General features: G+C 36.7%; 1 protein-coding gene across 5 annotated transcripts in view; it reads left to right on the forward strand.

The window, feature by feature from the left end:
* The window catches only part of RAPGEF2 (Rap guanine nucleotide exchange factor 2), a 311,585-nt gene that overhangs the window by 125,243 nt on the left and 162,907 nt on the right, over window positions 1-23,435 (forward strand). For all 5 annotated transcript variants that reach the window (XM_027866834.1, XM_027866836.1, XM_027866837.1 and 2 more), the window contains exon 4: window positions 18,127-18,210. In XM_027866834.1, the coding sequence (XP_027722635.1) occupies window positions 18,127-18,210 (84 nt within the window). The remainder of the gene's footprint in view (window positions 1-18,126; window positions 18,211-23,435) is intronic.

Raw genomic sequence — 23,435 nt, forward strand, 5'->3', positions numbered from 1 at the left:
AAGGAGGATGATTTCAGAAAAACCTGGAAAGACTTACATAAAATGATACAAAGCCAAGTGAGCAAACCAGGAAAACACTGTAGACTGCAGTATTGTAAGACACTGTGAATGACTTAGCTATTCTCAGCAATACAATAATCCAAGTCAATTTCCAATTCTTTGTGACCACAAAAAGAACTATTATAAATATTTTTGTACAAATAGATCGCCCCTTCCCTTTTTTAAAATATCTTTGGGATACAGAACTAGTTAAGTGGTGTTGCTGGATCAAAGGGTTTGTACAGTTTGATAGCCCTTTGGGCATAGTTCCAAATTGCTCTCCAGAATGGTTGGATCAGTTCACAACTCTGCCAGCGGTGGATTACCGTCCCAATTTAATCACATCCCTTCCAATATTTATCATTTTCCTTTTTTGTCATATTAGCCTCTCTGATAGGTGTGAAGTGGTACCTCAGAGTTGTTTTAATTTGCATTTCTCTAATCAGTAGTGATTTAGAGTCTTCTTTCATATGACTATAGCTTTGATTGCTTCATCTGAAAACTGCCTGGTCATATCCTTTGACCATTTATCACTTAGGGAATGATTTGCATTCTTATAAATTTGACCCAGTTGTCTGTATTGTGAAATGAGTGCTTTATCAATATCTAGTACTTTTTAATGTGTGTTATCCAATCAAAATAACTTGGGAATTAAGATCTTTCATGATGCTAAGAAAATGGAATGAATGAATGAAGTATTTCTTAGGTACTAACTATGTAGAAAGCACTGTGATTTGCTGGCATGCAAATAGTAATACAAGACAGTCCCTGCTCTCTAGGGGCTCACATGCAAATGAGGGAGGAAACAACATGGAAGGTTTCAGTTGCAAGTCAGAAAGAAAAGTCCCATGCTCCTTAGAGTACAGCAGCAAAGTATTTGTTAATGCCTTTTTTTTAATACACCCTTTCTACTGATAAAATGATTTTAGTTTTTGATATAGAACCATTTGAAAGTTGCAATGAGTTTGGTGGCAAGAACTTCCTTTTCTGGGTCTTCAGTAGTTGCAACTACAGTACCTGTAGGAGCAGTTTGTTCTTTCTCAGGATAATGGCCTCAGCTCTTGAATTTCCCACAGCTCTTGGGCTCAGGATCAGGGTGTGAGTAAGATGCTGGTCAAGATGGCAGGAATAGTTTGACTTGCCTGACACATGTTGCTTTCTGTCTCTCCTCCTGGGTTCCTTGTATCCTCCTCCAGACTGGCTTTCCTGCCCTCTTTGTGGTTGTCTGGCATTTGGTGGAGGGGATGGTTGGCTCCTTCTCTGCAGGGGCTGCTTCTTTTCACATGAGGGCTAACATTGGGATATACTTAAAAAATATATAGTGTTAGCCCTGCTGTCAGGAAAACCTGAACTCAGATCTGTCCTCAAATACTTAACTAGCTCTATAACTTTGGGAAAGTCACTTCATCTCTGCTCGCCTGAATTTCCTCAACTTGAAAAATGGGGATAATAATAGCACATACCTCCCAGAGTTGTTGTGAGGATCAAATGAAATGGTATTTGTAAAGCACTTTCCAAACTTTAATGTGCTATAAAAATACTAAGTATTTTTGTAGTTTCTTTTTGGAAAATTTCTTTTTATTAAGAATTTAATAATCAACAAATTAACTTTTCAATAAAGAAAAATGAAAAGAATATATGAAATTAAATGTCTGTAATATGCAATTTGTTTTTTAAGTCTATATATTAATTTAAAAAGAAAGCAATAGAATTGTTCTGTGTTCTCTTCTGAACTGTTTTCTTTTGCCCTTTTTTCTTTGACTTCTCTTTCTTTTTTGCTTTTGCATTTCTATCACTTTCTACTGACTCACCTCACTGTCCATTTCACAAATTCTTATAGTCAAGCAAAACAAATCAACACATTGGCCACATTTGAAAATGTTTGTCTCACTGTCTACTTCTGGCCTGTCACCTCATTACCAAGGAGATATGCTTCATCCTCAGTCTTCTGAAGTCTTGACTTGAAAGTCACTGCTTTGAAAGGGCCAGAGTTAGTTACCATAGTTTGGTGTGAAGAGTCCTGGCCCTGGAGTCTGAGGATCTGAGTTCAGCTCCTACAGCTGACATTTATCATATTACTATCAGTGTGACGTAGGCTGAGTCACTTAACCTTATTTTTCTAGTATGTCGAATTAAGGAGTTGTATGCAAGATGACCTCTGAGACCCCTTCCAGTTCTAGACTTATGAGCCTTCAAAACACCTTCAAAATGTAATTCCACGTACATATGTCTTGTAGTCAACTCAGCAGTCCACATTCGCAGTGTAGAGCCCTATTTAGCATAATACACCATCATTTATGTACATTTTGGGGAAGGAATTTTATATTTCTACTTGAATACAACTATTTCTAGCAAATTAACATAATAAGATGGAGTTTCAACTAAGTATCTGAGATTTTTTTTTTTTGGATGACTTAGAGTTGACTTAAGGTATTTAGAATTTATATCAAAAAATTACTATGGCAGTTCCCTTAATTTGATCCTGAGGGTATTTTCTACATGAAAAATGATATGTGAGGAGGAATGATAAAAATCCTTTTTCAGGGTTAATTTTTTAATCCTTAATTAGATAAGATTCTGCTATTACCACTTTATGTGCTTACTATTCTAAAAAGTGAAGACCAGTGATCATAGGATCATTTTTCTAGAGTTGGAAAGGACCTCAGACATCATCTAGTCAACTCCCCTCCTCCGTCTTAAAGTTACGGAAACTGAGACCCAGGAAAGTGAACCGACTTGTCCAGTGTCACATTGGTAGTAAACAGGTGGGACTTAGATGGAGGTCTTTCTTACTTTAGAGCTGGTGTTTCATGATCCTTGAAATAGCTATCAACCTGTAATAACTTAATGCCATTCTTGCTCTTGGCCTCTATTCATCATCCCAAGAGGAAATGACTTGTTGGATGTTGTGCTTCCTTTGAGTTTAACAGATAAGTGGTCTGAAGAGTTACAACTTTTGATAAGGACTTGCAGATTTGGGGTAATTTTTCCTTTTCTCTACTGTATTTAAGTGTGTGGTTATTTGTTAGGCTTCAGGTTTGGTGATTTTTTTTTTTATAAGGCAGATAGTCATTTTTAATGGAAATTTTTATAGATACAAATGTGACTATGACCTTTTTAGAAGAATCTTTAGTTTTATGCTGATTTGATTTGATCAGAAATTAGATCACTGTTTTTACCCTCAACATCTTGAGAATGAGCAAAATAATATTTATAACTGACTTAGAACTTTTAGATAATTAAAGAAGGGAAAGAAAGCATACAATGGTATTAAAATGACATTGAACTTAATGCAGAAGAAACATCAATTAAGTCTTTGATTTTATGACACATTCTTAACACCCTAGAGGCATCTCATTTTGGACATGACAACTGGGTTCACTTTTAGTTATCTGCTATTGGGCAATGTCCTTACAAATCTCTTTCAACATGGAATTAATTACAGAGGTAAAATTATACTTTTTTTAGGTCAGAAATTCAGATGCAGAGTTCTTTTTTGATGTGTATTCATAAACTGCATGCTCTTGTCTCTATGCCAATTTTCCTTATCTGCTTTGATCTTCGAAAGGATCTCAACAGCAAAACAAAGCTAATGATTTTCTCCAAAATTTCATGCCAGCAAAGAAAATAGGTATCTCTCTTTGAGCTCACTTAAAACCCTGAGTTTCAGCCTGTGCTGTTCTTGACTGATTTTCCCAACAGATTTTCATTAGGCCTGTCAACATTCAAGTTAAAAATCATGTTACTTATCTGTTATGTAAAAATAGCAGAGAAAACCTGCCAGAAAGACATTTTTCTCTTCATTTTTTTGGGTAATAAATCTCATTTTTGATTCTGTTACAGGTTGTCAATTTAACTTGCATTGGAATGAAATTCAAATAGCATGGTTTAATGTTTTTCCTATCACATTTTATGAAAAACTGTCAGAGCCCATTAGGACTGATGAAGAAAAAGATTTCTTTTGAAGTATAAGTAAATAAAAGTTTATTCTCTAATGTAGTTATTGATGGCCGCCAATTAAGAAAAAGTTCCTCATTATACGTTGGTGCCCCACTATATCATGATGACATAATACGCACTTCTGTTTGATCTTGATCTGGTTTGAACTTTTTCCGAGAGGGTTTACTCACTAGAAGCAGCTCCTTCAATATGAATTCACCTCTAATGTGGTCTTTTGGTATGACCCAGAGAGATTTCCAGTATATGTCTATCTGAGTATTTTTTTAAAAACATTTTCCTGGGGTATTGAGTTCTTCTGAGCTTGAAAGGAAAAAAAAGAACTTGTTCTTATTTTATATATATATATATATATATATATATATATGCATATATATATATATATATATACACATATATAAATAATCTTCAGTGTCAGTGTGTGACTTTGGTCTGATGCATTAACAGACTCAGTCTTAGGAATAACTTGCATGTCAGTGACCCTATTGAAGGGTAACTGATGCTACGCTCTCTCTTTCTAAGAAGGGCTATTCTCCTTAGAACAGCCCAGTGTTGCCAGGAGATTGCTTTCTACAACTATACCTCTTAAAAGAGTGTCATTCACAATTTTATATTGGCAAAATATCAAATTTCTCACATTTATCTATATCTTCACACATCAAGAAAATAGTTAAAGAGTATTGATTTTATTTGCTGGCTAATACAATCTCTTTGGACATGAAAAAGATGTTTAAAAAATCTGTGGGCTAAAAAACTTTGGCTTCAATTTACACACAGCATTAGAAGATAATTTGTTTTTGCAAACTGCCTCTCTCATTGATTTCCATGACATTACATGATCTTCATGGTCCTCCCAACTTCAGACATTTTCCTAGAGCTTAGTACCAAATGGTTTTCTGTTGTATCTCTATATTCTCTTTCCTATATTCCTTTTATACTTCCTAAGAGTTCTTATAGTTGATATCCTAGCACACATTAAGTGCTGAATAAATGTTTAGTGACTTGAACTAAATTTTCACCTACTATAATTCAAATCTTGACTTTTAATTTCAAATATCCAATTGTCTCTTAACCTTAAACTGTCTCCAACCTGGCCCACTCCCCTAATTACCATTTGTTGTCCATGGGAACCAACATTCTTTTTTCCTCCTCTCACACAGGCTCAGTACTTTGTGATCTGCGTTGATTCCTTTATTTCTTTGAAGCTCTGAATGATAAACCAGAAAGGGCTCTTCCTTTGGAGTCAGAGGACATGGGTTCAAATCCCAAGTGTTTCATTCAATGTCAGTGCTCTAAATCCAGGGTCTTCTGATCATAACAGATGTTTCTAGGATTCATTGGCCCTTTCATTACCTCATTCCTGCATTATTAGAATACCTTCACACTCTACTAACTTCATAACATATATTGACCTTCAAAGTATCACATGCTTTTTGCACAATATTGTTGCTCACTGCTCTTCTACATATGCCTTTTACTTCTCCTCAGATTATTTTCTTCTTGGTTCCCTGACTGTATTATGCTTGTTTCCACCTTCTAGTTCCCCATTTGGAATAATAATTATGTTTATTTAGTCTCCTAAAATTGACAAAGCTCTTTGCTCTCAACAACCCTATGAAGTAACATAATAAATAATACAAGTAGTATTATTCTCATTTTATAGAAGAGGAAACTGAGGTTCACAGAGGTTAAGTGTTTTGTTCAAAGTCATACATTTGAGTAAATTTATGAAACAAGGATTCTAATATAGGTTTGTTTTTTTTTGTTTGTTTTTTGTTTTTTGCTTTTTGGTGAGGCAGTTGGGGTTAAGTGACTTTCCCAGGGTCACACAGCTAGTCACCACCTAGCTGCCACTAACATAGGTTTTCTGACTCCAAATCCAGTGTTCTGGGTGTTTATATTAGTCACATTTTCTTTCCATGTGTTCAGTGTCTTATCTTCACCAGGAAACCTTTACCTTCAGCTTAGACCCTAACATATTTACTTTTCTTTCCCCTTTCTTGCCTTCCATAGTAGTATGTACCTCAGTTTTTTTACATAATTACATATCATTATCTTTTTTAAGTATTTCATGTTTCCAAGGTTGCTGGGACATCTCGCTAGATTAAAATTCTTATCCTTAATTAACAAACAAAAACCAAGATTATTTACCCCCTATTCTGGGGACATGGTAAAACCTCAAACTTACTGAGATTCAGTTAAAGAGTACTGAATTGCTTAGGAGTCAGGGGACCTGGATCCAAATCCTAGTTCTACCCATTTTTCCAGCTTTACCTTTGTAGACCTCAGTTTCCTTTTCTGTAAAATGAGTGTGTTGAACTACAGTTGGCAGCTGTGGTGTAATGGAAAGAGTCCTGGGTCTAAAATAAATCTTGGCTCAAATCCTGCCTTTGACAGTTGCTTACTTGTGTGACCTTGTGTAACTCAATGGTGTTGAACTAGATAGTCTGAGTCTCTTTCAGCTTTAGATCTTTGACCCTTTGATCTTTGATGACCTTTAAGGTCCCTTTCACCTCTAAATATATGATCCAGTGACTTCTTGAATTGTACAGTGTTTTGCTAGTAAAAATAGAAAGATATGGGACCTATTACTTTTAATATTGATCCTTCATGTCATCTAGTTCTAAGGACAGAGAAGAGAAATTTAGAAAATCGCCCAAAGTGTTCTAAATAAGAAAATTCAGATCTAAGTCTTTTTCACGTCTCACTTGGGATCATCATACTAATTTTCAGGTAGACTTCCTAGGATGATAAAAATGAATTCTCCTTGTGCTTCCATTGCATCCTGTCAAAGTGGTTCAGCAGGACATTTAATAATGCAGCAAGGAACTGCTGCAAATCTGTTCTGTTGCTTTTCCCTTTGCTCCTTGAAGGTGTATTAGACCTTATAGCCAGACAGTTGGCAAAGTTCTGTTGGGCTCCTGCCAGTTCTGCACTGCAGTTAAATCAGGCCGTCTTGTTTATATCATTCACCGTGAAGCTATTTCTCCATAAGGGTTTTAGCCAATGTCAGCCAGTAGGACAAATAAATTCAAGGACTTGGCAGATAGTTCTTCATAGATAAACAGGTACTGAATAAAGACTTCTTAACAGAGAAGAAAAAGTTTCATTGATGGCATATACATTTAGGAGTGAAATCTCAGATTCTGGGGGTTTTTGGCTACTTGTGTTCTATCTCTATGCACTAAAGAGAAAGCAGTTTGATTATTTTAAAGTTTATAGATTTTAATTTCCTTCTTTCCCCTTCATCATTCCATTCATCAGCAAATTGGTTTTGTCATTAAAAATTCAAGTATATTAGTAAGGAAAACAATAAGAAGTGTTAAAGTATTAGCTTTGCTACATAAAAGTCATAACTGGTGACAACTTTACAAAATCATTTTGTGTCATTTATTAGTTTCACTCAACTCCCAAATTGAGATCTATTAGAGAATATTTTTATTCTAAAGTTTTATGCATCAGACCTATGTTGTTGGCTTGAGATGAAATGCAGCAGAGCATGGAATCCTCTCGTTTGCGATGTGAATGTGAATAGATCAGCTATATTCATCTAATGTAATCTGTATTAACCTTTGGAAGTGATTAAAAAAAAACCCACTTTGTGGAAGTGTTTAGTGGTTATAATTCATCCATTGTTTTTATAGAAACAACACTGGAAAATTCCCTTCCATACTAGCCTTTTTGGAGTTCCTCACAATGTAGTGCTCCATCTTAGGGCTTTTGCCCTTTTGTAGTGACTACGCCTCTTTCCCTTCCCACTCCCTCCCCTCCAACCCCCTTCCTACTTCCCCATCCCTGGAATGCATTCCTTTTTTATCCGTGCCTCTTAAAATCCCTGGCTTTCTTTAAGATTCAGGTTAGCTCTCACCTCTAGTCCTTTGCGTGTTCTCCAGGGACTAATACTTTCCTATCCTGTATTAATTATGTACTAAATGATTACACACATTATATGTGTGTTATAGAATATAAGGTCCTTGAGGGCAGGGACTGTTTTTTCCGCTTTCTTTTTGTCCCCAGCTCTTAGCACCAGACAGGTCTAGCAGCGTAGTAAGCATTTAATAAATGATTGTTGATTGACTGACTTTAAGTCAGTGAATGCATTTGATGAGTATTCCTCATCCCTGAGCCCATTAGGGGTAGGCAAAGTACATATTTACCTTGGGTCAACAATGTCTAAGACAGTGGCACAAAGCAGGGTATTTACTGTAAATATAATTCCAGAAAATTCTATTCTCCACATCAAGGAAGTACATTAAAATGCGACAAATTCCTTGTATTGAAAGCCTCTGGTAACCCCTGGGGTTGGGAGAGGTATTTCTCTTCTTGGTTCTGATTTGTTTTTAGCTTTCTAGTTTGTAATAACTTGATCTACATGGCAGAAATGCTTTTGAGCACTCTCCTGGTGACTATAAGAATTTCTATTTCATTTGTAAGCATAAAAATACCAAGACTTAGTAAGATTCACTATCTCTAAGACTTTATATCATTTTTATTATTCATAAAACTATTTTTACAAATTCAAAACACTTTTGAGTCTTCATATATGGATTTATAGATAATACTAAAATGGTGAGGCAGACTGGCATCAAGAAGAGCCCCCTGGGATTCCGGCAAACCTGGGTTTAAGTCTCTGTCTTACTGACTAACCCTGGTCAAGTCACTCTACCATCTCAGTATATCAGACAGTGCTCTAAGATTATAAATTGGAGGATAATTGCTGATTTGTCAGAGGAAAATTCCCAACCAACAATCACCTGTGCCATGAAATGACTGATGCAGTAAAAGCAGAAATCTAAAATTAAGAAGAATAACCAGAAATGTACCCTAATCAGGCATTTCATAGAGTGAGAATGAGCTGTAAGTGGGACTTCTGGTCCCTGAGCCAAGGTGGTTGGAGGAAACCTAGGAAGACACCACAAGCTATTCTAGAGAAGGGAGGAGGGCTGCCTGAGAGAAATTCCCCTATGTGCTAAGCACATGAGCCTTCACCGTTTTTGAACCATAGTTCAAAATCAGTTTTCCTGTGGACGGATCTGGGTTAGTCATCTTGAATCAGAGATTTCTCAAGAAAGGTGGAGAAGAGGGAGAGGGTGGTTTGCAGAAAAGTATGGGAATCACTTCTGTTAACCCTTACATGGGGGTAAATGAAGGAATGAAAGAGTATTTATGAAGGGTTTACTATGATAAGCATTGTGCAAAGGCAGCCCCTGCCCTCCAGGAACTTATCTTTTAATGGGAGAAACAGCACACATAATGGAGTAGTGACCTAGGAATGGGATCTTTCTGGGCAGAAACTTACAGCGCTGGTCGCTCAGTCAGTAAGCATTTATTAAACACATACACTGTGCTAAAGGCAGCTCACATTCTAATGGATGAGACAAGTGAAAACAATGTACAAACAAGATATATTCAGGATAAACAGAAGATAGAGGAAAGGGACTAGCCCAGTCAGGAAAGGATTATTGTAGAAGAAGGGAGGGGATTTTAGCTGGGATTTGAATGAAGTCAGGGAAGCCAGGAGGGAGAGGTGAAGAGGGAGAACCAGTCAGGAGGGGCAGCCAGTGAAAATAGCCACAATTGGGAGAAGTGTCTTATTTGAGAAATAGCAAGGAGGTCAGTGTCACAGGATTGGCAGATTATGTGGTGTGGTGTTAAGTTTAAGAAAACTGGAAATACAGGAGGGGTCAAATTGTGAAAGTCTTAGAATACCAGAGGATTTTATATTAGATCCTAGAGGTAATAGGGCATCATTGGAGTTTATTGAGTAGGGGGGAATGACATGGTCCCAACTATACTTTAGAAAGATTAACTTAATAGTTGACTGAAGGAAGGACTGAAGTAGGGAGAAGCCTGAGGCAGATAAACCAACTAGCAGGCTATTGCATAGTTCAAGTATGAGATGATGAATGAGTGGATTGACATATTCCTTTTAGGACCAATGACAGAAATGACTTGATCATGAATCCTGAACAGGAGAGATAGAGGGGAAGAGGTCATTTCAAGGTAGGGTAGGAGGGTGGCAGGGGCCACCTTAGGTAGTGGGTAGAGAGTGAAATATAGCTTAAATAAGAAGGCAAACACCAGTGGTAGGTAGGGAATTCAGGAGTTTGATAGAGGCAAAACCTACTGGACTTGGTCTTTGATGGTGAGGCAAAGGTAAGCTAGCTGTCCTGCAGTGGCAGGCAAAGCTGGTGGTAGTGATAACCCTGGGGGAAAGGATGGATAGTGTTTGTGGATATCGAGAGTCCTGATAGTATAAGCACATGGCTTCCAGGAATGTGGATCTATCTCAGTTTCAGTTCTTCCAAACTCCTTTGACCTACCTTTGATTTGCTATGAAAATGGACCTCTTAGTGAGGTGTATTCATCAGACGGCTGGAACAGAAACTTTGGAAGTCTTTCTGGACATCTTTAGCTTCTTGACTGAAAGGGGTGTGTGTGTGTGTGTGTGTGTGTGTGTGTGTGTGTGTGTGTGTGTGTGTGTGTGTGTGTGTGTGTGTGTGTGTGTGCGCGCACCTGTTTGTTTTTTGCTGTAAAAGCCTGTACTTTACTTATGGTTTGCTTGGACTGTGCTTTGTAATTAATTTTGCTGTTCAGTCATTTCAGTCCTGTCAGACTCTTCGTAACCCCATTTGGGGTTTTCTTGGCAAAGATACTGGAATGCTTTCCATTTCCTTCTCTAGCTCATTTCACAGATGAGGAAACTAAGCAAACACAGTTAAGTGACTTGCCCAGGATCACATAGCTAGTAAGTATCTGAGGCTAAATTTGAACTCAGGAAGAGGAGTCTTCCTGATTCCAAACCCAGTGCTTTATCTACTGTGTCACATAGCTGCCTTTTGTAATTAATGGTTTTTACATTTTTTTCCTTCTGTTGCCTAGCACGTGAGGTAGATGGGTCTGTAAACCTGGGAGCTGCATCTTTAGAGAAGTTAGGTGTAGATACAAATCACTGTTATAATTTCACTTTAATGAGGCTTTGCCTCTGAAAAAGTTGATTGTGAGATTTTTTTTTTTAAATAAATGGGGGGTTGTTTTGGTTTTTTGTTTTTTTTAATATGCTGTGAAAACAATCTTAAGGGGATTCAGAGCAAAGCACATTAAGGGCAAGCTGGAGCAACCCCTGCTCCTACTAGACAAGGGTTTTGGGAAAAAGAACAGTGTCCTTTCTGTGTGATTGGCTGTGTTTGTTTGTTGTCTTTCCATCAAAAGGCAGTAGTTAAATTGTGATCTCCAGCTAGGGGAGGAAGTAGCATCCCTATAAATATTAATGCTTAAGCAGCCCGAGTTTTTTATGGGGATAGAATTGTTGTAAAGCTTAGAGCAAGAATTCTTATTCTTATTGCCCCCTTTCCTTTTTTTTTTCTTCCCCTCTTGGTATCATGGACTTAATTGGCAACCTAGTGAAGCCTACAAACCCTGTCCTCAGAATGTTTGTAAATACATAAAATAAAATACATCTGATTGCCAAGGAATTCAATTATATTGAAATATAATTATCAAAATATTGAAAATGAAATTCTGATATTCCAGCTAAGGACCTTTGATTTAAAGATAGAGACAGGAGTAATTTGGTACTCAGATGTGATCTCATTGATAATTACTGATATAATGCAGATAACAATCTGCCATGCCTGCCTGTCCAGTGTTATTCATGTCTACATCTTCCCAGTCCTCTACTAGGGTCCACCCAGCAGAGTGCACCTGCCTCCCTTTAGTTCTCTTGACATTGTGTAGATACCAGCAGAGCCCACTTATCCTTATCAAATGTTTGCATTATGTCTTGCTCTTGTTTTATCTTGGAAGATAAAAAGTATTGACTACCAGTTATCAGATGTCATGTCCTCAGTTTTAATTTTTGTGCCAACAATCTGAACAGCCAACAATTTAAATCATAACCCTAAAATCACCACCAGAGGAGATTATTTTAAAAGTTATATATAAAATGCAAATATAATTCATTTTATCAATTGAATTGATTTTATAAAATAGTAACACTGTGTTATTTGCATGATAAATTGCTTTGCAGTGTTTTTTGTTAGTGAATTATGCATTCTCCCATCTAAATAATGACCTGGTATGTTTGCCTTTTAAACATTCTTTTGTATTAATTATACACACAAACACTTTGGGCTTTTTGAAGATGTTAATTATTTTAGAATTAGTCTTTTTAAGCTGATTCATTTATCTTATTAGTTGCATGGTCAATCAACCGAAAACATTTATTAAGCTCCTACTGTTGGTAGGCACTGTGTTTGGCCCTGGGGATACAAAGACAAAATATGAAAACATTCTTGCCCTCAAAGAGCTAATATTCTAATGGGAGACTACATAATCCTATATAAATACATATAGAACATGTACAAGAAAGATACAATACAACCTTGATGGTGATGAGGAATGGGGTGGGGTGATACACAGAAAGCACCAGAATCTATAGGGACTAGAAAGAGCCTCATTTAGAATGTGGCACTTGGGTTGAGTCTTGAAGGAAAACAGCTGATACCTGCTAAGTGGCAGAGATGAGGAGGGAGGGCATCCTAGGCTTGGTGGATAGTGACTGCAAAGTCATAGAAATGGGAAATGGAGTGCCATGTATAAAAAATGGTAAGAGGGTTAGTTTATCTGGACCATGGAGTATGTGAAAGGGAATAATGTATCATGAATCTGGAAAAGATAAGTTGGAGCCAAGTTGTGAAGTGTTTTAAATACCAGAGTTTATATTTGATCTTAGAGGTGATAGGTTGCAGTGATGTGATCAGATGTGTGATCACACTGGATGCATGAAGGATAGATTTAAGTAGGGATGGGACTTCTGGGACATAGGAAGGCAAAGTCAGGAGACTATTGCCATATTCTAGGTGAGAGGAGAGGATATAGATGTCCTGTTTGAGGAACAGCTAGGGGACCAATATGTTTGAACCGTAGAATATTGGAATGGTAGTAATAGGTAATTAATCTGGAAAGGTAGGATGGGTTGTGAAGAATTTTAAATGTTCTCTCTTTAATCCCCAAGTGCACAGCTAAGCCCTTGAAAGAACTATTAGTTCTATAAGTTCCTTGAATGACATGATTTGAGTTTTTCAAAGCCTACTCTTAACCATATTTCTAAATGACATTGAATTATACTTATAATTGTAATTCTTTTTTTTTTTTAATTTTAAAGGCAGTTGGGGTTAAGTGACTTGCCCAGGGTCACATAGCTAGTAAGTGTCAAGTGTTTGGTCTGAGGCTGGATTTGAACTCAGGTCCTCCTGACTTCAGGGCCAGTGCTCTATCCACTGTGCAACCTAGCTGCCCCCTATAATCATAATTCTTCCAGCAATCATACTATAGCATTTGTTTCCTCATATGTTGGTATGAGGTCCATATTATCACTGATGAAAGAATAACTGGACAATCTTATTTGCCAAATGACTGAAATTGAACTTAAAGTGTCAAAATTATTTTAATACTTGTTTTGCTGGAAATTTTTCTAAAATATTTTGCTTACTTGCCCCTTGTAAACAGAACATTGAACATAATTTACTTTTTCTTAATGATAATTATTCTTAATAACATTTAATTGTCAAATTATTAAACTGTTCTGTATACAGTGTTGACATCAGCCTGAACTCATACTTAATTTATAATAAATATATAATGAAACATATTTTTTCATTAAATCTCTCATGCTTATTAAAACCTTTTATCTCATCCAACACCTATCACAATGACTGTACAAGTAGGTACATGCATGTGTAATTTTATTATTGAATAGTAATGTTTTCTTTTTTGCCTCTTTAATAAAAGGGATATTTAATGTGTAGTTTATTACCTTGTTGGCTGTCTTTTTTGGAAATTACGGAAGTGAAGGCTAAAAGTGTCTTTCCCCTAAATTGTTTCCTTGTCTTTCATAAAATCATCCTCTTTAGTATTTTTAGTTATTTTCTAGCTTTTTCCCCCATGGAAAACATTCTATTATTTCTCCACTTGTAACCATTTTCCCTTCCTGTTTAACTTAATTTGTCTGGTACTCTGCATTCAGTTCTTGCTTTGAAAACGAATACTGAGTTTCCTTAGGAAATTTTTTTTTTTGAGATTTCTTTATATTTTTATTATCACTACACTGCTATCATTGATGTGGTAACACCACCATCTTGTGGACATTTAGTACATTGCTCCAAAAGTTCATTGAGCCAAGTTTTCGTTTCACCAACGACGGGATAGAGACTTCCTGTTTTAGCCTCTTAGATGTTGCTTTGTTGTTTCTAGTGTGGTGTTACTTTGCAGTTGAGTATGTTAGATTTCTAGGTTTAGGATAATTGGGAGTTTGTTTCAAATCTTTTTTGAGTGTTGCTCTATAAAGTACTAGAGAAGAGAAGAAATTAGGCCTAACCCCTGTCCACAAGAAGTTCATGCTTAGGAAGGCAACATTTCTGCACAAGAAATTAAAAATTAATCAAAATGTTTGACCACCTAGGATCATAGATTTAGGGTTGAAGAGGGACCCTAGACGCCATGTAGTCCAACGTTTTCATTTTATAAAGGAAACTGATTCTCAGGGAGGTTACTTGCCCAAGGTCACAGACAGATGTAGGCTTTGAACCCCGGGTACCATGACTCCAGCAGCAGTGCTTTTTCCACTGACCCCTGAAGTCAATATTTGGAGGAAGCTTCATAAAAGATGTGAGACATGAGTTAACTTTAAAAGTTAGTTAGATTTTAGATGGGCAGAGAGGTAGGGGCATGGAAACAGGAATGAGCATGATACCTCTGTAAAGGAGCAGATGGGTAGCCATTTTGAGTGTAAAAGAAGCATTGTATTTGGGGACAGGGAGGTAAGATTGGATCGATAGCATAGAGTGCTTTGAATGCTAGTAAGAAGAATTTAGACTTGATTGTGATAGGCAAAAAGAAATCATATGTTCTTGATGGTTTAAGATATTGTGCCTAAAGTAGTTTTGTTATGATGTTTCCATCTTTTAAAATTCTTGCCTTATCGATAGTATTCTACCTTTTAAAAGTAATATGTTTTTAAATTTAAAAATTAGCTTTAATAATTTTATTGATTTTTTTTCTGTGTGAATTTCTTTTCTGAACATATCCTTCTCTCTTCCTCTCCCTAGAGATTCATCCCTTGTAATAAAAATAGAAAAAAAATAAGTTCAGCAAAACTAAGCAATACATCATGATGTACCATAATGAAATACATCCGTCAAAGTCTTGCAGAGCTTCCATGGGCCCAAGTTTGATTACTGCAGTTACATAGTTTCTGTCTCCTGCTCCCACACTCCTCCCTTCCTGCCCAGCCCTACTCTTCTCCCCACTTTGTCTTTTCCTCTCTCCTCCATCCCTTCTCATCTACTGTATAACCATCACTGCCAGACTCAGCCCTAAATGGTATAGTTCTGAAATCTGTCCTTTTACTTTTCTGTGTTCAGACTCCAAATCTTCTGTGTAAATTGCCCTACCTTGCTTATGGCTAATAACCAAATTTTCATCAATTGCTCATAGTCAAATAAATTACACCTTTTTTTCCATATCATATGGTATTTCTAGTGTCCATTCCACGTCAGTGTATTGTATGATAGTGTGTCACTTTGAAAAGGAACAGCTGCTGTCTAGTGTGAGTAAACTTTTCTTTTAGATCTCAGAGCAAAATAAACTCAGCAACAAATAACTCCATGTGAAAGGGCAGTACTTTGCACTTCACCCACGCACCTTTTATCCTCAGCTTTTGTACCTTTGGTCTGCTTTGCCTGTCTTAATTTTTGCCACCCCCAAATTAAAAACTAGAGGTTTTCATCATAATCTTTTACTTTTTTCCCATATCCCTATATTTATCAGATTCTAGGCCCAGTAAAATCTTATTTCTCCTGGTTCTCCAGTTCTGTTTCCTTGTAGCATAAAAAAGCTCAGTAGTTGTCTATATCATTTCTTCTTCCTTCTCTTCTCTTTCCTTCTTTTCCTCCTCATCTTCTTCCTCTTCTTTTGGGGAATCAAAGGTTAGTAGTAGCTGATACAGACTGTCTCCCCTGTGTAATTCCTTTTGTTTCATGTTTTTTATATTTCTTATGGCCTACCCGGTTTGTTCCTTTCTCTTTCAATAGGTTTGTCACTTACTACTGTTTTAAAAAAATTTTATGGCTAACATGGCAATACATATCTTTATATATCAGAATTTAATAATAGTGCTGTCACCTTTGGTTAAGAACAATAGGTGGCTTATATTTTCCTGAATGTTGATGTAGGTTGCTGCTTGCAAATAAAATCGTAATAAAAAAAAATCTATTCAAGAAAGCATTTATAAAGTGAACCAAGTTGCTGTTATGGGTGGTTACCTGTGATTCCTTTTCTCGTTGTTTCTTGTGTTTAAAAAAAAAATAAGCATAGGGGCAGGGAGAAGGAAGCTGTATATGGTAAAGATTTGTTATCAAAACTGTAGCTTGGGATAAAGGGGGCTAGTCTGTAATGAGCGTTCGCAAAGAATTCTTTAAGAAAAGAATTAGGAAAAGATGGCCTGCTAGGTATTCGTTCTAGGGGCAGTTAGATGGCACAGTGGATAGAACTCTGGGAAGTTCAGGAATCAGGAAGATTCATCTTCATGAGTTCAAATCCAGCCTCTGACTCTTACAGCTGTATGACCCTGGGCAAGTCACTTAACCTGGCTTGCCTCAGTTTCCTCATCTGTAAAATGAGCTGGAGAAGGAAATGGCAAACCACTCCAGTATGTTGACAAGAAAACCCCAAATGGGGTCACGAAGAGTTGGACATGACTGAAACAACTCAGCTACAACAAACATTCATTCTATTGGACCTAGAAAACAAAGATATAAAATACTTCAGTTATTTATATAGCAATACAACACAATATTTATTAAACACGTATTATAAACAACACTTAAAATTAAATAACCAAAGCTTGATAACCGAAAGTATATCTAAGAGAGGAGTTCTTAACTTGGAATCCACAGATAGATTTTAGGGGCTGCATAAATTGGATTGGAAAAATTGTATTTGCGTGACACAACACAGGCAAGTGCTGCCAGAAACACTTCAGATTGATTACATGTTTGATTTTGAATTAATTTTTGGTCATTATGTGTTCAGAAACCTTTTACTCTTGCCAAATATTTTGCGACCCTGCATGGGGTCATGATCCACAGTTTAAGAAGTGCTGCCTTAGATCATGAGTTCTTAAGATTGTTTTTATTTATTTATTTATTCATTTTGGTGGGGGGGGTGCATCATGAACTCCTTTGGCAGTCTGGTTACTTACACACACACATACACACATCTTATATACATATACCTATTTTAAATATATAATATTTTAAATTTTTCCGGGTGTTTTACATACATGGAAAGGAAAAACATGTATCAAGCACCGATGTACCAGGCACTGTGCTAGGCACCTTATAAATATTATTTCTGTATTTCCAACTTCAGAGCAAACCTGTGAGGGAGGCTCTACAGATATCATTACCATCCATGTTATGCTCATGAGGGAACTAAGCTCAGAGATTAAGTGACTTTGACTATGGTCACCCCATTAGGGTCACAGGATCACTGATGACACAATTAGGGTCACTGGTGTCTCTTTCATCTCCACTATCTCATCTCCCTCTGTCTCTCTGTCTGTCAGTCTGTCTCTCTTCTCTTTCTCTCTCTCTGTCTTTTCTGTCTCTTTTATTTGTTCTCAAGAGGCAGCATATGAATAGTGGATAAAGAGTTTACCATGAAGCCAAGAAAACTTGGGTTCAGGTTCTACCTGGAAATAATACTGGCCAGGTGTGACCCTAGACAAATCACTTCATTTCTCAGCCCTTTAAGCACATTTCGAGATTATATATTCCATTGAAGTTGTTGACCTGCAGCGGGAGAGGTAATTTCTTATTCTGCAAGTTCCCTCTACTAATAAAATCAAAGACCTTGTCTGTCTGTCTGTCTGTCTATCTATCTATCTATCTATCTATCTATCTATCTATCTATCTATCTATCTATCTATCTATCCATCTATCTATCTATCTATCTTTAATTATTCTTAAGGTAACACGGGATTGGGGAATTTGATGTACTGTACATTGACCTTTTTTTTCTTTCTTGTTTCAAGACGGTCATCTAATTATCTCCTTGTCTTCCTTTCAGTCCCGATGATATTGGTACCTGTTGGTATATCCTTCTCTCTGGTTCGGTGTTCATTAAGGAGTCCATGTTTCTCCCGAGGAGCAGGTACTGTATGCCCATTCTTTAATAACTTACCCAGGAAGGGTAAAATTTAGAGCTCTAGTTTTCTCTGATGTCAGAACATACTCATAATTTCAAATGTTTCATATTTTAGTAGTCTTTTACTGAAAGTGAGTTTTATAAGACTAGAGAAAGTTAAACTTAGATGTTGATTTCTTTCACAATCCAATCATTTCTATTGCCCACCTCACCATCCCCCAATGTACATGCACACATCAACTATATACTTTTTCCTTGCTTAATTAAAATGTTAGTTAATATGACTTCAGTGTGTGATGATGTGTTAAGTAACTAAAGTTGTTGTTGACAGTTCCCTAGCTTTTTATTTTTATAACAGAATCTAAGTCAACAAATATTTATTGAATGCATATGATGATCTTAGTTTATTAAAAAAGAAAATCATCATTGTTAATTACCATAAATACAAAATGCATTATTTGGTGTAGAAAAATGTGCAACAAATTAAGGGCAAATTTATTTATTAGATATGCATCACATTAATAATACCCACCATTCCCATTTCAGTTCAATAAACATTAAGTGCCTAATGTGTTCCTGGCACCATGCTAGGCATAGTGATTCTCCATCCCCCCTTCCCCCCCAAAAAAAGTCCTTGACTTCAAGGAGCCTATGTTTCCCTGGGAGGGAGGGAAGAAAACATATACACAGATAATGCCATATGAATCACATACTAAGAGAGAGAAATTGGACCTGTTTTGAAAAACCAAAAATCCTTGTAGTGATGACTTGCTCATATTGTATGTTGGTAAGAAGGCTTATTATATGCAACATATTTTGTTTTTCATATGTAGGCACTTGAGTACATAGTGGATAATTTGGTTTTAGTAGGATTCTTATAGTACTAAGCAGTTTTAAAAATTTTGATCCTGGGAAGAGAGGGAAAAATAGGACTAGGATTAGATACATTTAGCAATTGCCTAGTTTATGACATTCAAGGGAATTCATTAATTAGTTAATCAACAATCATTTGTTAAGCACCTACTATGTGCGTGCCTGCCAATGTGCTAGGTGCTCAGGGTACAGAGGCAAAAGTGATAGAACCCCTCCCTTCAAGGAGCTTATATTCAATTGAGAGTGACAACATATCTATCTATCTATCATAAGTACATATAGAATAAATACAAGTAAATCCAATTTAGTTAGGAAAGGAACACATTTCAGAGTCTAATCATTAGACTGTGAGGTCTATGAGGCTAATGAGGTAGTGCAGTGGATAGAGCTCTGGACCTGGAGTCAGTGAGTTTAAATCCACCTCAGGCACTTATTAGCCCTCTGATCTGTGCAGGTTACTTAATCATTTTCTGCCTCAATTTCCTCACCTATAAAATGAGGATAATATAATAGCACCTTCCTGCCAGGATTGTTATGAAGATCAGCTGAGAATAATTGTAAGGCACTTTACAAACCTTAAAGTGCTATTCAATGCTGGTGATGATGAATGATGATGATGATGATGATAATAATGATAAAAGGCTGGGATTATTTCTTATCTAAACTCACTCAATATCTTGCACGAGGACGTGTACAGAGTAGATGCTTAATAAATTTTTGCTAAATTTATGGAATGAATTTTTTTTAAATGCCAGAAATCCTTCTTCTCCTTAGCAAGTTAATATTTACTGTGTAAAAAGTTTCAGTGTTACAATGAAGACTTGAAGCCCTTTGCAAACATTAGCCTGCACTGGGGCTATAATTTTGAAAACTGAGGGGTAGGATTTCTAAAACCTTGCCTAGACCAAACAAGTTATCTTGCTTCTGGGGAGGGCGTATGCCTAGCAGTGATGTTTCTTTTCAAGAACTTGGACCTCCTATCACTTAGGAAACAGTGTCCATAGCTGGCCTTGCAGGGACAGTTGATGGGATGCAGTTCTTACGCTCTAAGCAAACATTTCCTAAGGGTTGCTGTAGAGCAGGTAGGGCTTGATCAGACAAGGTGCTGCTCTTGGGCCCCATTGAATCCTCTTCTAATTTTTTTAAATTGCTAAGACTTATATTTCACTGCAATTCAAGGGAACTCAGCAGGGGCACTCCATGGGTCCCCTTTGTCCCCATAGCTTCTTGCTGTCATTGCTTCACAACATTGTGTGTGGGCTTTACTAAGTTGTACTTCAATAATTAAATGTTTCTGTGATTCTAAGGATATGGGTAATCACTCCACTAGTACAGATCACCCGATTCTTTACTTCTAATTTTGTATGACTATTAGGCACGTCTTCCTGTAAATCTTAGCCAAGGTGCTGAGGTCCACAGAACCTAGAGGGTCAGAGAGTAGATTTCAGGGGGAAGAGGGTCTGTGAATTTGTTGTGTTTGTGTGTGTGTGTTCCCATTATAATTTATTTCCTTTATCATCCTATATATTTTATGTATTTTACATATTATTCTGCAAAGGGTTCAGTGGGCTTCACCAAACTGTCAAAGGGGTCCGTGATACAAAAAAAAAAAGTTAAGAACTTTTTATCAATTTCTAATTCTTTGCCACCACAAAAAGAGCTGCTATAAAAAAAATTTTTTATATATATGTGTCCTTTTCCCATTTTAAAATCTTTTTGGGATACAGATCTAGTAGTGGTATTGCTGAGTCAAAGGCTATGCACAGATTATGTAGCCCTTTGGAAATAATTCCAAATTGTTCTCCAAAATGATATGAGCAGTTCACAACTTCACTAACAGTATATTAGTGTACCTATTTTTCCACATTCCCTTCAATATTTATTATTTTCCTTTTCTGTTATGTTAGGCAGTCTGATAGCACATCTGATCGGTGTGAGGTGGTACCTCAGAGTTGTTTTAATTTGCATTTCTTCAATTGATAGTGTTAGAGCATTTTTTTTATGTGACTGTTGATAGCGTTAATTTCATTTTCTGAAAACTGAGTGACCTATACTTTCAGTGACTCTGCTTTGGCAAGTTTAATATGGTAGGGTTGCCCATTTCTATAATTATTAGACTTGAGTTTCCCACCTATTGAGACATCCTTAGGTGTACAGAAGTATTTCTTTATTGTTCTCTGTAGCTCCTCTCTATTTGCTTCCTGGGCCCACTATGTGTTTTCTTTCCTCCTTTTTGTGATTCACCTATGGAAGGCATGTGGGAGCCCAGGTGAGGCTTTGTAGGCACGCTCTCAGAATTATCTGTGGTTCAAAAGCAGAAAATGTAGGGAGACTTTTTAGTCCTCTTCCTTATCCTGACTCCAATTTGGAAGGAAGTTTTTATGCATGCAAAAACAATGGATTGATGCCATGAAACACTAGAGAATCCTGTAGCATTTCCCTCCAATATCCCAATAATCAGTCACTCACAAACTAACACCTATGCTTTTGCAGCCTCCAGAGAAACATTCCAGTGTTCAGATCACTGTTACTTCCTAAATGCTAAAAGGAGTTGGAAGTTACAAAAATTCCTTTTGTCAGGAACGTGGGACTGTTTTTAGTTGTTTTTGGAGGAAGATTTAAGTTTCTCTGTTCTCCTAGGCTGAATGTCAAATGTTTGCAAGTCAATAACTTTCACAGAATGCCAGGGAGGTAATGGCAGTTCAGACTTAATGACAAGCTATCTCTGTTTATAGGGTATTCCACCATGTTGCATCTGGTTACATTTATTACATCCACACTGCAGTTTTAGCTTTATTTTGAGGTGGGGCTCTAGAAATATTACCCTAATTAGAGAGTAAAACTGGGGTTTCATTACTACTGTACTATATCAACATGTTCATAATCTGTACATCTTTATTCTTCCCAGCCATAAGGCAGCTTGAGCCGGTTTCAGATTAGGTGTTATTATCTGTCACTTAGCTATGCGGAAAATGTGCACAGTTGATACTTAAAAGCCAAATACTTTTGGGAGGTGAATTGTATATGCAAGAAACAAGTAGAGTAGTTAGTCTTCTGAATAGTTGAGCTTATTTTGCTTAATCTCCATTATGCTTTCAAAAAGTCTTGAAGTAATCTTGAATAACTTGTTTATGATGTAACATTTTCCCAGATGATCTTCATAGAGCTATTCTAGCACTTGGGCTCACGAAATCAAGATGACATTATCTTATAGAAAATCTTTTTTTGGGGAGGGGCGGCGGGTAGCCTCCACATTTCTTTAGCAAATGATCCAAATGGTTGTTGGATGCTACATCAGATCTTTGAAACTTAATTATTTTTAAAGAAATGAGAAACCAGCTTTTCATATCTTTCTTCTTTCTTAAATGTGAATAAGCCTTTGATTTTCTATGTAGCTTGTATGTATTTTATGCATTAGGTTTTAAATGTAACAACATGTAAGTCTGATTACATTTATCAGGTTTGAAGCAAATAGATTGAACTCTAACTAGGTCGTGAGAATATAAAACTAAGGAAAAGAAGGATGGTGTAGTAGTGAAAAAAATACTGGTTTAGGAGAGAGAATGCCTGGTTTTTTGTCTTTAGTGTGTCTCACATTAGCTGTGCCTTTGGGCAAGTCACTTTGCCCGAGCAGCTCTCTATTTTCTTATATCCAAAGGGGGGTCAGGTTAGCAGATGTAGAAGGGAAAGAAGTTCTTAGAAGTTTGGCTACCAGATGATTTTATTTTTGCCCAGAGAAACTCATGAAGACCATAAAGAAAATGTGACCTGTGTTCATTCAAAGTACTCATACTGATGAAACTATAGCTCTTTTGAACTGTTAGGTATTAATAATTATATAAACAGTTCACATTTATGTAGGTATATAGAACAGTTTCCCTCCAACCTCATGAGCTATGTGGCATAACTTTCACTATCTCTACTTTACGGATTGAAAAACTGAACTTGAAAAAACACATGGTTTTACGAGTCACTGAATTGTGACTAGACCCCACATTCGGTGACTCCAAGCCTGGTTTGCTAGCCAGTACACCACGTTGTCTTCAGTTATAATGCCAGGATTACAGTTAATGATGGAAAACAGATAAAATTATGTCTTGTCATAAAAAACAAAAATATGCAAATACACGTTCTTGAAATTTTGCAACTGAAAGGGAAGAAAACATTTTATTAGGCAAGGATATAATATATTCCAGTCCCCCTTGCATGGATGTATGGAAGTAGGAGAAGGTAGGAAAGAGGTCAAAAATCAGTTAGTGGTCTAGCCTAGGTCTGAAGCAGGGTAGCGTGCATTAAAGATAGAAAGGTAATTTGGAGCCAAGGCAAAGAAGTCTGTTATATTTGATCCTAAAGACAAT

This window comes from Vombatus ursinus, unplaced genomic scaffold, assembly GCF_900497805.2.
Source record: "Vombatus ursinus unplaced genomic scaffold, bare-nosed wombat genome assembly UNPS02014784.1, whole genome shotgun sequence".
NCBI classification, from domain to species: Eukaryota; Metazoa; Chordata; class Mammalia; order Diprotodontia; family Vombatidae; genus Vombatus; species Vombatus ursinus.